The sequence below is a fragment of the Diabrotica undecimpunctata genome, chromosome 8, assembly GCF_040954645.1.
Source record: "Diabrotica undecimpunctata isolate CICGRU chromosome 8, icDiaUnde3, whole genome shotgun sequence".
Taxonomy (NCBI): domain Eukaryota; kingdom Metazoa; phylum Arthropoda; class Insecta; order Coleoptera; family Chrysomelidae; genus Diabrotica; species Diabrotica undecimpunctata.
This window is the reverse complement of record NC_092810.1, coordinates 60,223,531-60,240,754: the sequence shown is the minus strand read 5'-3', so window position 1 is coordinate 60,240,754 and position 17,224 is coordinate 60,223,531. Positions and strand designations below refer to the sequence as shown.

General features: G+C 34.1%; 1 protein-coding gene across 2 annotated transcripts in view; it reads left to right on the top strand.

The window, feature by feature from the left end:
* Positions 1 to 17,224, top strand: part of LOC140447613 (15-hydroxyprostaglandin dehydrogenase [NAD(+)]-like) — a 62,061-nt gene that overhangs the window by 25,056 nt on the left and 19,781 nt on the right. Inside the window, exons 1-2 of one of the 2 annotated variants that reach the window (XM_072540370.1) lie at positions 4,375 to 4,523; positions 13,978 to 14,095. In XM_072540370.1, the coding sequence (XP_072396471.1) occupies positions 13,997 to 14,095 (99 nt within the window). In that variant the 5' untranslated portion in view covers positions 4,375 to 4,523; positions 13,978 to 13,996. Of the gene's footprint in view, positions 1 to 4,374; positions 4,524 to 13,977; positions 14,096 to 17,224 lie in introns of those variants that run through there. The other variant, XM_072540369.1, reaches the window with a different exon arrangement.

Genomic DNA, 17,224 nt, shown 5'->3' with positions numbered 1-17,224 from the left:
TTTAATAAATATAAAAGACATAAAACACCTGAAAATAAAACCATGTTCAAATCACTTAAAGCTAAGACACAACTTATTATAAAACAAGCTAAGAAGGCTTCCTGGTCCAAGTATGTTTCAGAAATAAATACCTCAACTCCTGTCAGCGAAGTATGGAAAAAAATAAGAAAAATTTCTGGTCTGAAATACACGCCAATGATTTCTAAATTAAAAGTTGACAATAGGATTTCAACTTCTCCCCAAGAAATAGCTAATACCCTAGCTGAATCTTTTAGAGAAATGTCTTCAAACAGTAACTACAGTGATACATTCCTTGAAAGGAAAATAATAATAGAGAATACTGATCTTTTTGCAAATGACAATTTAAATGATCCATTAGATCTACCTTTCACTTTTGAAGAACTGGAAAATGCTTTATCCGAATTAAAAAATACTAGCCCGGGCCTAGACGATATCCCGGCAATATTTCTAAAACATCTTCCTTACTCAGCAAAATTATTTATTCTTCAACTTTTTAACTTAATTTGGCAAAATAATAAATTTCCATCAATTTGGTCTAAAGCTATTATATTACCTTTTTTAAAACCTCAAAAATCAATCCTAGAACCTGACTCATACAGACCAATCAGCTTAACATGTTCTATGAGCAAATTGATGGAAAAAATGGTAAATCTTAGATTAACGTGGACATTAGAATTATCAAATCGTTTAGTTCCGGAACAAAACGGTTTCAGACAAAATCGTTCGGGCATTGACAATATTCTTGATCTAGAATCTGACATTCATGAAGCGCTAGCAACCAAACAACATTGTATTGCAATATTTTTCGACTTGAAAAGGGCATTTAATACTTGTTGGAAATTCAATATTCTGAAAGAACTACATTCATGGAATATTCGTGGAAATTGCCTGAAATTTACTAAAAACTTTCTACAGAACCGATCTTTTTGCGTAAGAGTACATAATACTTACTCAGAGGAGAAAAGTGAAGAAAATGGAACACCCCAAGGATCAGTCCTAAGCCCTACTTTATTCTTAGTGGCAATAAATAATATTATTAACAACCTTACTAAACCTCTAAAGGCTCGACTTTTCGCAGATGACCTTGTTGTCTATATCAAAGGAAATAACACCGAATCAATGACAAACGCTTTGCAATGTTTTCTAAACCAATTAGAACAATGGTCTCTAACGACCGGATTCAAATTTTCAGTAACAAAAACATCAGGTATACTCTTCTCCAAAAAAGTCTCATCAATGCCCCCTACATTAAAATTATACAACACTACGCTACCATTTAAACCAACGGCAAAGTTCTTAGGTATGTGGTTTGATCAAAAACTTACTTGGCAAGAACATATAAAACAAACAGTTTTAACATGTCATAAAAGACTGAATCTAATGAAAACATTGGCAAACCGAAATTGGGGATCAGATCAGGAAACTCTGTTGAGAATATATAAAACACTAATTAGATCTAAATTAGATTATGGATCAATTGCATATGCATCTGCTTCAAAAACACTACTTAAAAAACTTGACAGCATACACAACGCTGGTATTAGAATTGCACTCGGAGCCTTCCGGACAACTCCCTCCGAAAGCATACTGAGCGAAGCCGGCGAACCACCTCTAAATTACCGAAGAATGTACTTAGCTCTAGCGCATGCTACATCTATAGCCTCAAATATAAATAAACCCCTCTACTGTAATACTTTTAGTAACAAATATATTAATTATTACAATAATAAGCCCCGTGCTCCCAAACCTTATTACGAGAGAATCCGATTATATAGCTCCAGACTGAACATTCAATTCCCAACAGTATTTCAAACGAATACCAATAACTATCTACCTTGGACTATTGAACAGCCCAAAGTCATTACAGCGTTAAGCATATATAATAAACATGAAACTAGTCCTATTATTTTTAAAGTTAAACTAAATTCAATCCTAGATCAACAATACAATGAGTGGATTAAAATTTATACAGATGCATCCAAAGGGGAACTTGGCGTTGGAGTAGCAGTGGTAACCCCAAATGACACTTTTCAATTTAAACTTCCTCTAAATTCAAGCATCTATACTGCAGAACTATTTGGTTTGCTCAAAGCCATCAAGCAAGTAAATATTAAAAACATCCCTTGTTGTCTAGTCCTTTCTGACTCTCTCAGCGCAGTCAAAGCTATGCAAAATGTATACCCTAAACACCCCATTGAGAAAATTATCAGGGCCGAATTAATGAAAGCTCAACAAAATTTCAGAAGAGTCCACTTCCTATGGATACCATCTCATATAGGCATAGAAGGGAATGAAGAAGCAGATACTAGTGCGCGTAACGCTATCACCAGTGACGTATCAGAAACAGAGTGTCGGAGTATCGCAGGCGATCTAAAAGTTCATTTCAAAAATAAGGTGTTAAGTGCGTGGAATCGGGAGTGGAGTGACTCTAGTTCGAAACTCAGAACCATCAAAAGCGATATTTTTTCATGGAAGTGCACAGCCAGAAGTAGAAGATGCCAAACTATTATTACACGTCTACGACTTGGACACTGTAGGTATACTCATGCCTATCTCTTCTCAAATAGTGAACCACCAAAATGCGAAGCATGCAATACAGTAGACAGTATAAAGCACTTCTTGATAGACTGTCCTAAATATGTAAATCAAAGACAGTCTTACAATTTGCCAAATAACCTGAAAGCACTACTCAACAAAAGTTTAGTTCCGGACAATTTATTAGGTTACTTAAAATGTATAAATATGTTACACAAAATTTAACTTAATTAATTGTTACAAATGTTCAATTGTTCACAAATTGTAATTAATTGTTACAATGATTGACTGTTACAAACGTTAATTTAATATTATTACAAATGTTACAGGAGTGTCGCTAATAACCTTTGGGTGGATGCGACTTTGTTTCTTTAAATAAAAAAAAAAAAAAAAAATTCGGCAGCAGCAACACGTTTCGCAGTATCGTTAAGTGTTGTGTTTTTCAGTCTTAACGTTAGTCTTTCACATTCACAGCACGTGTCCACTTGTGGCTGTCCACAGCGGTAGTTAAACCTCTCTTTAAAAATTATGTAATAGAATGGATATCTTACTTTTGTGTCATGGTACCTAGTTTTAAAAAGATCATACATAATTTATATGTTCAGGGTTGATCAAAGATATTCAACTTCTTGCGTAGAATGACTTTTTTAAGGGAAATCGTTAAATGTGATCCATTATTTGAGCAACAGTGTTGGCTGGAATGGTTTTCCTGTTATTCTGGTGCCCTCTCTTATCTTGAGCAGTTTTCCCAGAATAAGTAAATTTTGTAAGCGATTTATTTTGATTGATGGTACGTCATGGAAGCTTTCAAACGCTTTCTTGCAGATCATTATTTTCCCAAATGAACGTTATAAACAAATGAACTGGTTCTCTCTTTAAATGATCTTTTCCTCGTATTCTCTAATTTTCTTGGTCTTCGATTTTTTGTAGGTATGACCTCGATTAGACTCTTTAGGTAAATATCTTGTTTGTTATTGATCTTAAAGGAATATATTTTCTTCAAAATGACGCTGTTCTTCCGTAATATAATCCCAGCCTTTCATCGTACAGCTAAAATATATCCTAAGTTAACATAACTTGTCTATGTATGTTAGTTACAACTATTTACCCGCACGGTTTTCCGGTTTTTCTTGCAAGTACTATATTGCCTTTGTAATCAGAAAGTATTTCATTTTTAATTCTACTGACTTTATACTCGTCAGTGTGTAGTACACCTTTTCTCTTCTTTCGTTTAACACTTTCACTGTCACTCATTTTTGTTACTTAAAGCAACAATAATGCTTTAGCAACGACAGAGGACAAACAAACAAAAGTTAGGTTAGAGGTTGTACGTATTCTGTCAAATTGCTAGATGAACGTTTATTTGTGAAACATATTAAGTCGGCGACTTAATATCTGTCATAAATTAACTTAATCAAATACGGTCTGTTAGTGAGGGACCAGTTTTTCTGTTTTCTGTGAGTGGTTTTCTGTCAAAATGTAAATTTCTGAAATGGGTGACTTACTGTTTCATAAATAATTGATTCATATACTTAAACATAAAAAAGGGAGAAATGTTGACACTAAGCCTGAGAGGTTAATATTTCAAAAGTTAGTTTATGTCATACTGTTACTTTCTTAAAGAGATCCTTACATTACAAAAAATAATCATAAACTTTTAACCTATAATAAATTCTTTTTAATGTCATATTTAATTTTTTAACTCTTTGTATGTGAGTAACGACGAACTGCTGATACATACATGCTACATGTTTCAGATTATTTTGGAAACACCCTTTATAACATAGCCCGTATTAGTTTCGATCTGTCTCAGACTATAAGTAACGCTCGCTGGTAAATTTCATTCTGTCCTTTGAAAGCAATTGAAGGTGTAATATCGTTTATGTTGTTCCGCGTCGAGTAATATCAATGATTTAAGTCGTAGTTAGTTTAAAGTGTATTAGTGTTGAATAAAAATTCATTATTAGGTGAGTTTATCATATTTTGCCTTAATATGTAAATTATGTAAATCGCCCGAAGATATATAAAACACGCTTATTATAGGTGATATCTTTGTCCTATATTTATGGAAAATAATTATTTTCTGATTACTTGGAACATTGACCTATATACTTGTAAGAATTGCATTATTAATAAATTAATTAATTAAATATATCTGATTTACCATTTACATACTTCTTAACAAATATGTATCTATCACTTACAGAAACTTGAAACTTGCAATGAACTTAAGTTAATAAATTCTCCTTATATTGTATGTATGTACAGCGTTAACAGGCCTTTTACGCCCATTGCTGAATGGATAATTTCCATCGTTTACTGTTCTTAGCTATCAGCTTCCAATCTCTGATTGTCATCTCTCTGGAATCTTCCATCACTACATATCTCCATTTCTTTCTTGGTCTTCCTTTCTTTTTTTCCCCTTAGGTACTCCCCAAGCGATATTTTTGACTAGTCTATTACCTTGCATTCTTTCTAGATGTCCGAACCATTCTAGTCTACTACCACTTTTGTTATTGTAGGATTAGCATACAAATGGTACACTTCTGCATTAGGTCTTCTCCATTCTCCAGGTCTTCTCCATTCTCCCTCTACTACTTTTCCACCAAACATTCTGCGAGGCATCTTTTTTTCTTATGCTTTCAATCTGTTCTGTATAGTTTTGTTCATAGTCCATGTCTCGATAGCGTATAGCATTGTGGATCTAATTATAGTTTTGCATACGCTTATTTTTGTATTACGAGATATATCTGTGGCCTTAATTATTTTGCTCATGGCTCCAGTACACCTGTTGCTCTTGGTCAGTCTCATGTCTGATCAATAAGAGTGTCTAAGTACATATATTCATCCACCTTCTCGAATTCTACAACTGATCCATCCTCCACCTCCATTTTAAAGGATCGCCTGGTGTTTATTTCTTTTTTGCTCAAGATTTCCATGTACTTCGATTTATTAATATGTATTATCTTTCAGTCCCATTTTAGAGCTTTCCCTAATCAGTCTTTTTGCTATATTTGGCAGTTCTTTTCCATTTTTTGCAATGAGAACCACATCATCAGCGTATGCTAAGCATTGGTGCTCCTTGTATAAAATAGTGCCGGACCTATTTATTCCACTAGCCCTTACAATTTTTTCTAGAACTATATTGAATAGCAATGTAGAAAACGGGTCTCCTTGGCGAACACCTTTTTTTTACTTCAAATTCTTGTTGCATTTCACAGCACAAATGATTTGTCTCATTGTCATTTTTACCAATCTTACTATTTTTCTGGCACTTGGAATTCTTTTAACGTTTCCATTAATTTGTTTCTGTCTATTGATCGGTTGTTGATCTTCCTTTCCGAAATCCTCTCTCGTATTTTCTTTACTTTTTTTCGTTGTTCGGCATACCTTTCTAGGTTGTCTTGGTTTTGCGATCATAAACTTTTTAATCTCAGATCTGATCTTTTTTTAATTCTGTTCTACATTCGTCATCGAACCAGTGTTTTTTTTAAATCCTTTTGTTCCTGGTATGTTCTTCGACGTTGCTTCCTTTATAGTGTTTGGCATTTTCAAGAACTTTTATTGTATGTTACTCACAGTAGTACTATCTTGTTTGGCGTTGGTTTCTTGTATATCCTTTTGATAATCCTGCACTACCTCAAATTTTCGCAGTTCTTCAAAATTATATTTATGTTCCACTTTCTTTTTCCGTTTATGCTTTTTAATTATTGCTTCTCTCATATAGTCCAGTCGTCAGAGAGTTGACTCCTAAAGATTATACGAACAAGCTAAATTTTGCAGAGAATATTAAATTTGGGACCACAACAAATATGCATAAAACTTTACCACTTTTAACCCTGGGATTCCTCCTAAAATCCTCCTTAAAGAGGTCTAAAAACTTAAAAAAATCGATTTACTAAGAATCTGTACACCGTAGAAAACAACGTTTCAAATAAAAAATGTAGCTGAGATCATTTTAAACAAAAATGATTTTTAAAAGTTCAGTGGCGACTCTGTCGACTCTGTCGACTGGAGTATATTAATTCTAAAAGATGATCTGAGTCTACGTCAGCCTCTCTGCACGTTTTTTCTCTTATATTAAGATGTAATCTATTTGATAAGTTTCATTTGATTCCGAAATTTTCCACGTTCCTTTATATATTTTTTTCTCCTGAAATGCGTACTAATTATTTTCATCCTGTTTTCAATTGCGAATGTAATCAATCTTTGGAAATTATCATTTGTATTCATATGTTTACTGTCACCCCCTGTTATATTTTTATATATGTCTTCTCTTCCGACCTTTGCATTGGCGTCACCTATAATAATTTTAATATCTTGTCTGGGCAGTTCTTCAGATAATGACTCTAATTCTTCATAACATTCATTTTCCACTTCTCCTTTTTCTTCTGTTGGAGCATGTATATTTACTAGCGATATCATGTTCTCTTTTCCTTTAATTCTGGCAGATCTTGCTATGAATAGTTTTACCTGAAATCCACAAGGAATCTTAGTTCCCGTAGTTGGCTGTATACCATATATAACAAAAATTTTTATTAAAAATCCTTTATAAAAGGTATATAATTTAAAAAACCCTCCTCCTCCTAAGTGCCTTCTCTGCTGAGGTTGGCGATCAATATGACAAATTTTTCTCTATTGTGGGCTTGATGAATTAATTCATTTCCTTTTGTGTGGGTCCAATCTCTGATGTTGCCTAGCCAAGATTTTTTCTTTCGTCCTATGCCCCTTTTACCTTCAATCTTGCCTTCTAATATTACTTGGAGCTGCTCAAATTCCCTATGGCGCATTATGTGTCCTAGATATAACGTCTTTCTAATTTTGATAGTATTGACCAGATGAGGGCGTGTGTTCATTGCTCTCAGTACTTCTTCATTCGTAGTTCTGCTGGTCCAGCTTATTCTTAGCATTCGGCGGTACATCCACATTTCAAATGAATTTAATTTGTTGACGACATACTGTTTTAATGTCCAGGTCTCACAGCCATATAGTAATAGAGACCACACATAACACTTTAGTGTTCTCAATCTTATTGAGACTGATAGCTTGGGGTTACAGAGCATTTTACGCATATTCATGAAACCAGATCTTGCTATTTCAATACGTCTTCTAATTTCTTTTGAGTAATCTAGTTGACTATTTAGTTCTCTGCCCAGGTATATGAAGCTTTGGGAACTCTGAAGGATGATACCATTTATTTGTATGTTAGGTGTAACTTGTTCATTGGGGTTTTTGTGGAATACCAGAATTTTGGTTTTGGAAAAGTTAATGTCCAAGCCCAGCCTGTGACTTTCTTCTGATAATATGTTCATCAATACATTTAGTTGGTCTTCTGTTTCTACTAATACTACGGTGTCATCGGCATATCTTATATTGTTAATGATGATTCCATTGGCTCTGGCACCTTCAGTGCGATCTTCAAGAGAAGCTGTGATTATATGTTCGGCATATACATTAAATAATAGGGGCGATAAAATGCACCCTTGATGCACTCCTCGTTCTATGTTGATGTACTTGGTGTTTCCGTTCTCTGTTCGAACGCATCCTGTGTGGTTCCAGTATGTATTACTTATGATAGCTATGTCGTGTCCGTCCAACCCTACTTCTTTTAGCATCTCGATCTATTTTCCGTGTTTGATGCGGTCAAAGGCCTTTCTATAATCGACAAAGCACACATACAGCCGTTTTTGAACCTCAAGATACCTTTCCGCCACCAATGTCAATCCCTTAATTGCTTCTCTAGTGCCTGTACCCTTTCTAAAGCCATATTGAAAATGACTCAGGTATTCTTTACACTTATTTTGAATTCGGTTATAAAATATTCGCATAAAAATCTTGGCGGCATGACTCATTAGGGATACAGTTCGATTGTCTTCACATTTCCTTGCTTTTTATTTCTTAGGAAGAGCTATATATGTGGATGTTAGCCAGTCATGCGGTATTATGCCATGTGCATATATAATGTTGTAGAGGGATGTTAATTTCCTGACTACATTATCACTTAGGTGTTTAGAATGTTCGGCTGTTATTAGGTCATCGCCGGGTGCCTTGTTGTTCTTTGCGTCTTTTATTGCCTGCAGAACTTCTTCGGTGAGAATGTTTAATTTTTCATCTGTATCTATTTGTGGGGGTTCTTCTGTTCTCTGATCACCAAACAAATTTTTAAGATATTGCTCCCATATTTCTTTTTGTTTTTCAGGTTCCATTTCTATTTGGTTTTTTTTTGTTTGTTACAATCGATAAGTGTTTGGGTTTCCATATTCCAGCTACTTCTTTAACCTTTCTGTGTAGTTCTCTATCTTTATGCTTCATTTGCAGATATACTACCTCTTTACATTTTTCTTTCATCCACTCTGCCTTAGCTACATTTATTTTTTTCTCAATTTCCCTGTTGAGTTATTTGTATCTTGTTATGTTTTTGTTTTTTTACTGTAATATTTCGTTTGTCATCCATGGTTTTCTATGTTTACGGTTTTCTTTCTGTATACTTTGGTCTGCCGCCTCCAAGACAGTATTTTTAATTTTTCCCCACATGTCTTCAATGTTTTCTTTTACTGTCTTCTCCTTTAGGGGAGCTATTGTCTAAGACTCTAACTGCGTATCTATCATGTCTTTATACTTCTGTTTCTGTCCTTGGTTAGTACTACTCCATGCTATTCTCTGACTGGGTTTAGCCTTGTCTACTCTTTTAAGTTTTAATCGGATGGTTGCGACTACAGGATTGTGGTCTGAATTTATGTCACAGCTTGGGTACGTTTTTACATTTAGAATACCATTACGAAACCTTTTGTTAATTTTAATGTAGCCGATTTGGTTCCTCACAATATTTTCTTCGCAATCTTGAGGAGACCTCCACGTATATAGACGTCTTTTAGCTAATTTAAACCATGTGTTAAGAACCACCAGCTTGTTCTCTTGACAACATTCAACAAAGCGTGTGCCTCGTTCGTTCCTGGTCCCTAAACCATATGGGCCGATGATCGATTCGACTTTTTCTACTCCTACTTTGGCATTCCAATCTCCCATAAATATGTTGATGTCGTCTGATTTCATGTCTTTTTTGATCTTTTCAATATCGGAATAGAAAATCTCAAGATCTTCTTCTGGGCTGTCTGCTGTCGGTGCGTATATTTGTATTATATTGATGTCGAATGGTTGTCCATTTAATTTGATAATCATTAATCTGTCGCTGACTGGTAGGAAACTTTTCGTGTGCTGTTTCATGGATGCTGTTACCAACACTCCTACACCTGACTGGGCATCATCATCTTTGCCTGCATAATAGAAACGGTTGCCATTTACTGTATCCACATATCCTTCTCCTTTCCATCTCACCTCGCACATACCAAGTATGTCCCACTTCATTCGTCTCATCTCGTTTTTAGCATTTGCTAGTTTGCCTGCTCTATATAAAGTTTTAACATTCCACGTAGCAATTTTAAGTTTCCTTCCGGGGATTCTTAGCACCCCTTGACGATTGAACGCCTGCCGGAAACTAGGGGCCATTATTTGATTTTGACTTGCCATATTAACTATCTTGGGAATTTAATGCGATGGTTTCCCACTTGCCTTTCGCATCCTATGCTGTTGACGACGGGATGTCGTTCATCCGCCTTCGGGGACGATTTCTCCTCCCAGGCTAGAGGGTGCTCTTGCGTCATTCCTAAGAATAACGTTGAATGCTTATACCGGCAAACACTCGGTCCCCATCTGCGTCAGCCACCTAAGCTATCTACTTAAGTGTTGCCCTTCTTCTACCGCGTGGAGATGCAGATTGGGGATTTCCCTTCATTGAGATAAAGACCATAAAGGCATTTCTTGATATTCTCCAGTACTTTTAGAAGACTTTAGAAGACTTAAAAAACCCAATCGGGCTATAACCCAAAACGTTTTCGGAATCTATATTCCATCATCAGTGCACTATTTAATATATATAGGTACTACTATATGTTGCATGTATGTAATATATATACTACTATATGTGTAGTTGGTTTGGTAAAAATGTTGGTCTCTATTATTCAGTGTTTGCTTACATCACCTTTAGTTGAAGCCTCATTAAGCATTATACTTATTTAAGTTACATCAAAAATTTAACTTATCATTATTGTATATAGAAATTTTTTGTAATAGATTTATTGATATATCAGTAGAATATTATTTATAACATTTTCCGTCGACCATCCATTTATGATTAATTTTAACACCCTCAAAATCATTGATTAATGACCCCTATTAATGAATGATTTTCTATTAATGAACGATTTTATTATATGCAACACAACATACATTGCTTGTATAAATTAATTTAACCACATTTAACGCTCTGTGATTGGCAGTGACCTGTGGTGTAGGCAACCAAACATATAGGTACCTATTTATATTCCCACTAAAAAATTATTTAAAATGACATAGCCGCTGTAAGTACTGTCTGTCATTGTATGTCATTATTTATCGTTAAGTAAATAAAAATTTAAACTAAGATATTTTTATTTCTGAAAAGTTCGGTCGACGGAAAAGTTTTGTAACGAACTCGTGAATTAAAATGGCGATTAACAATTTCGAACATTAACGCGCTCGCTTCGCTCACGCGTTAAAATATCTCAATTGTTAATCGCCCTTATTAATACACTTGTTGGTTAAATAACTATTAATGAAACTCTCCTTAAGCGCTGTCACTATTTATTTTAATTTATCCCTTTTGTTTTAACATATTGTGAGTATAATACATTTGTATTTATACTTAAATGTTGATTGTTCAAGCAATGGCTATCGTCATATTAACTTGCTGCTGGAATGCTTCCCGATCGGTTGCCAGATGAAACAATTTCTCAACTGTTCGACTTGCCTATAGTCGGAATAATGAAAGTTGTTTTTTTCCGACCCAGCGTTTTTCTTCCGTTTTGCCCTAAATAATCAACAAGAATAAGCGATATTTAGGTACCCTCATTATAGAACAGAAGTACTGGACCTTTCTCATTTTGATGGTATTGATCAATTCTCGCTCTTTGTATATAGTTTCTAGCATACGTTCGTTAGAAATGTGTTCTGTCTACTGGATTTTAAGCATGCGACGGTAATACTACAACTCGAACTCTTAAAATCTATTTAGATATTTGACTTCTATTGTCCAGGTTTTACATCCATAAGGCAAAGTAGACCAGCACTTTGGCACTCATAGACGCGTGCTCAACTAGAGACTTCTTTTGTATAATATAGAACGCCATATAATAAAGCTTGGGCGTGCCAGTTCTATTTTGGATTAACTTTCCTTGTCGTTCTCAACCCTGCAGTCAATCCAACTTCTTATATATTTTAAGTGTTCGACCTTATCCAAGGATTTGTTGTTTAGTTTTGTAGCGTTTCATGTCATTAATTTCGTGTCTGTCTAGACTTGCGTTGCGTTGCGTATTATAAACATAGACTCACTTATCTATCAGAAATCTAATCTAATAAACTCCTAACGCCATCTAGGAAAGAAATCTGAACTACCAACTGACATTTCAACCTACTAAGTTAATCATATTTTGGAATTGAAATGATACGCTTAATTATTAGTACTAATAATATTAATTCCATATTAATATAATTATTAAAACGATTATTTTTTTCGCAAAATTGACAAAAATATTGGTTGCTGTAGGTTCAAGCTAAGATTTAATAAGCAAGCTATTTTAAAGCTATGTTTAGATTGAAACTCCTAGCGCCACCTAGGAAATAAAAGTCAACAACTATCTGGCATTTCAACTTCGGAGTCAATCACCTATTGTTCTTGAAACAATACGCTAAGTTAGTAATACTTACAATATTAGGTACATATTAATACAATTAATATGTATTAAGACGATTAAATTGCCAAAAATATTGGTTGCTGTAGTTTTAAGGTTAAGATTTATTAAGCAAAATAAGTTAAAGCTTTATGTTAGTTTATATTTACTTGGTTAGATTATATTTACATGCAAGAATTTTATTACTTTAAAATTTTAAATTTTAATTTTTTTGAAAGTTTGTTGATTTTAAAATATTGACTGCGAATGTTGTGTTACGTAAAAATATATAATGATTTGCCAAACTCGAACTACGCTGATTTTTGAACTCTAGAATACACTAGGGTTTAACGCTCGACGAACACACATCGAATTTGGACGGTCGATAAAAGTTTGATCCAACAAATTTCTTTGGTGGCGCGAAGAAACAATGTAAACGTGCACACACATCGATCGCCAAACGGCACGGCATCGATGTCGTGTGGCGATCGATGAATGTAACGATATGGACGGCTGCCGTGGTCGTTGCCGTCGTTCCAAGTTCCAAGTCGTTATAGTACCAAATGAACGCACGCAGACACATCGATCTTTGTCGACCGACCAGAGGACCAGTTGCGTTTTTTGGACACTCCTCAACGTACGTAGCTCTGTGTTGCTACGAGGTTCTGTGTTGTTTATTGTGATTTTGTGTAATCCACCTAACAAACCCTTGTGGGTTAACAAAAGTCATCGAATAAATGTCGTATAGTGTGCGTGCAAAGTATCATCGATAAAGTTCGATCGAACTTTTATCTACCGTCCAAATTCGATGTGTGTGTGCCTAGCCTAACTCGTTCACCTAACGCATGTCAGGCTATGCGCACACACATCGAATTTGGACGGTCGATAAAAGTTTAATCGAACTTTTATAAATGATGCTTTGCACGCACACTACACGACATTTATTCGATGACGTTTGTTAATCCACAAGGGTTTGTTAGGTGGAGTACACAAAATCACAATGAACAACACAGAACTGCGTAGCAACACAGAGCTACGTACGTTGAGGAGTGTGCAAAAAACGCAACTGGTCCTCTGGTCGGTCGACAAAGATCGATGTGTGTGCGCGCGTTCATTTGGTACTATACACCTTGGAACGACGGCAACGATCACGGCAACCGTCCATGCAGTGACATTCATCGATCGCCACACGACATCAATGCCGTGCCGTTTGGCGAACGATGTGTGTGCACGTTTACATTGTTTCTTCGCGTCACCAAAGGAATTTGTTGGATCGAACTTTTATCGACAGTCCAAATTCGATGTGTGTGCGCCTAGCCTTAGGTGAACGAGTTTTAATTAACTCCTGGCTGATTTTTTGTGACTAAAGTGAGTGAGTTAATACATTATTTAGATAAATTCTATCGAGGGTGTATATGGTATAAGTTATAAGTATAATATAAATTCATTGTATTTCAATTATTAGGAAGTACTGATTTTTTTTTGAGAATATTATAAGTATGAATTATGATTCCTCTAGTTAGAGATTATTATGTTATTTGTAACGCGTAATATTATATATGAACCAAAAAGCTTTTTCTGATTTGATCAATTGTGATCCTTAACCCTTTATTTATATTTGACTTCTAACTTTAATGGTAATTATTCTATTTTTCAGTCATAATTTAAACTAAAAAATGGTTTTTGTAATTAACGGCAAAGTCGCCCTTGTCACAGGAGGAGCTTCGGGAATAGGATTAAATTTTGCAAAATCATTACTACTAAGCGGAGCAAAGGTAAATATATTTATATTTATATTTTTACTTAAGGGTTTTAAAATCATCTTTTTTTTATTTATTTTTTATTAAAATCATCTTCAGTCGTATCAAAAACAATTAAATCCCTATTTTAAATATTCCTTAAGTGGTATACCTACAAGTGCTGTATGTGTGAAACGTTTAGAACTAGATAATATATATAAGTTCCACAAGAATTGAAATGGGTGAACCGTAATATAGTAACCACATAACGGAGAAAACAAGCATTTAAAACCTATTTGAAACGTGATAAAAAAGGACAGATATAGTAAGTTTACTCAGCTTGCGATTATTTTGACAGTCATTGTGGGAAACAAACAAAACAAAAATTCCTACCACACCTTATCAATAGCTAAAATATCCTTACCGCTGGAGACTTTTTTAATTGAAAAAAGAAGAATAATCATGAATATTGGAAGTATATATATTGTTATGGATCAGTTTATCGATCAGAAATAGAATAAAGAATTTTTTTATTATTTTAATATACCGCGGGCATATAAGTTAAAATACAACCCTGTACTTATTTGTAATAGACCATAATAGAAAACATTGTTCCGTGAAAGACTGAGTGAATAGTGAAAGGACAATGGACCCGTATAATTATATATTTAAGGAATAAACTTTGTAATTGTATTTTGCGGTGGACATTTTTCGAAAGTAAATAAGAATAAGATTTAGATATGAGATAACAAGAATTTGGAAGCTTATTTCGGTTGAAAAAGGCAAAATTGTTAATGGTTTCTGAAAAGTAATTTGAGTGAAAGTAGTTTATTTGTTTTAAATATTATGTTGGAAATTTTCTAAATCGAAAATAAGTGGGAAAAATGAATGCGTATGATTGGTTAAAAAAGAATGATGGGGAATGAGAGAGTTGAGAAGGTTTGTCTGGGGAGATTGAAAAGATTATTATGTTACCGGCAGACCAGAAGAGAAGACGTGTTTTTCGTGTAGTCAATCTGAGTACCAGTGTTTTCGTTTGTTAGTGAAAAAGGTGGAAGCTGAGAGCAGATCAAAATCGAGAAGATTAATACCTCTTTTGAGTCTGCATAGTCCACGAGATATAATTGAGAAAGAAAGGAGAATTTGTGAATAAAAAGTACCGGTCAAAAGAGGCTTGGGCTTGTGTTTTCGGAGGAGTAGTTTGCTGGTATGCGGTTTGGATCGATGCTGAGAACGGGAACAGAATGGTAGCCGGACATAATCAATCAAGGAAGGAACTGTGGTTTGATCGAGAGGGGACTCGAGAGGGGATCATTGGTGTAAAAAATAAAGGTCAGTCAAATAATTTGAATGAAAGAAAACTTTAAGATATTCTAAAGATAAAATCAAATATAAGCATACGAACTAAGATTCCAAGTTTCAAAGAGTTATTTTTTGTGAATAAATTATATTTTATATGGTCAATTTTTAGTAGATATTATTATAAAACAGATCAATAGATAGTTTGTAATTAAAATTAAATTTAGAGTATAGGAGTTTGTTAGGAAAGATAATTGTCCACAAAAGTTATTTATTAATATTCATCGTATTGCTTATTGAAAATAAATAATAATTTGTGTGCATATTTATGTTGTTTTAATGTTAGTTCCGTTTCCTGTTCTATCCCGATTATGAGCAACTAGGAGATACTGAACCCACTAGAAGAGATATATAAAGTAAACTAATTAAAGTAAAATTAAGAAGGCACCCTGAGAATTTTTAATAGTAATTGATTTGTATGACTCTGCATAAATTAGTGAATTAATTAATTAAATAATTGGATTAATTGAATTAGTGTTAATTAATAATAAAACATCATAAAGCAGATCACAACAATATATATATAAACATATATCATATATGCACATATATTAATTTTGATTAAAAACTTTTTATTTGTAAATGATAATGATAAACATTTATATTTTTGTTTAATTGTTTTAAAATAACGGAGGTAGAGGAACTATTAGACCTTAAAACACATAAAAAAGGATATATGGATTGACTATCTCTATGCAGAGGAAAGACAAATGATGCTAGAACCGAAAACACTAGAAATTACCAAAAATAAAGAAGTTAATACAAATACACAGGGAATTCGAAAAACACTTTAAAAGCTAAAGAACAGAAAATCTGCCAGTAAAGACAGAATACCAAACGAATTACTCATATATTGTGAAGCAGCAATGACAGAATAATTAACAACACTAATTAAAAAAATTTTAAAACACAATCAAATACCGGAGAGAAAAAATGGACAACTAGCGAATTAATTCTACTATTTAAAAAAGGAGATAAACACAACCAGAAACTACAGAGCAGACTGGACAGTTGTTATCTTCCGACCCAGCGTTTTCCTTCAAATTTGCCCTAAATGATCAACCAATATAAGCGATATTTAGATCCTCTCATTAAATGGCCGAAGTATTCGACTTTTCTCATTTTCATGATGTTGATCAATTCTCGCTCCATATGCATGATCTTTAGCACACGTTCGTGAAATATGTGTGCTGTATACGGGATTCTGAGAATGCGACTGTAACATCACAACTCGAACACTTCTAATTAATTAGGATTTTTTATTTTTGTTGTCAAGGTTTTACATCTATAGAACAAAGCGGACCAGACGTAGCACCTCAATACTTTTAGACGTGTGGTCAATGACAGACTTCTACTCTACAATACAGAACGCCAGTTGATAAAGCTTTTTCGTGAAAGTACTAATTCTGGTCGAAATTTCTTTGTCACTTTCAGCCCAGCAATCAATCTAACTACCCAGATATATAAAGAGTTATACTTTACCCTTTCCAGGATTTTATTATATAATTTTACTATTGAATCTTCGATATTAATTTTTCCGATCACCATCCATTTTGTTTTCTTGGCGTTGAGTTTTAACTCCTTTTCAGTGCATTCGTTGTTTACAGCGTTTCACAGAGTTTGAAGGTCTTCTAGGCTCTCTGCCATTATGTCGGTATCATCTGCGTATCTGATATTATTATTAATTTCACCACCGATTTTAACATCTTTGTGACGATTATATAACGCCTTTTTAAAAACTGATTCAGTGTAGGCAATAAACAACATCGGTGACATAACTTATCCATTTCTGACACCATGCCTAAT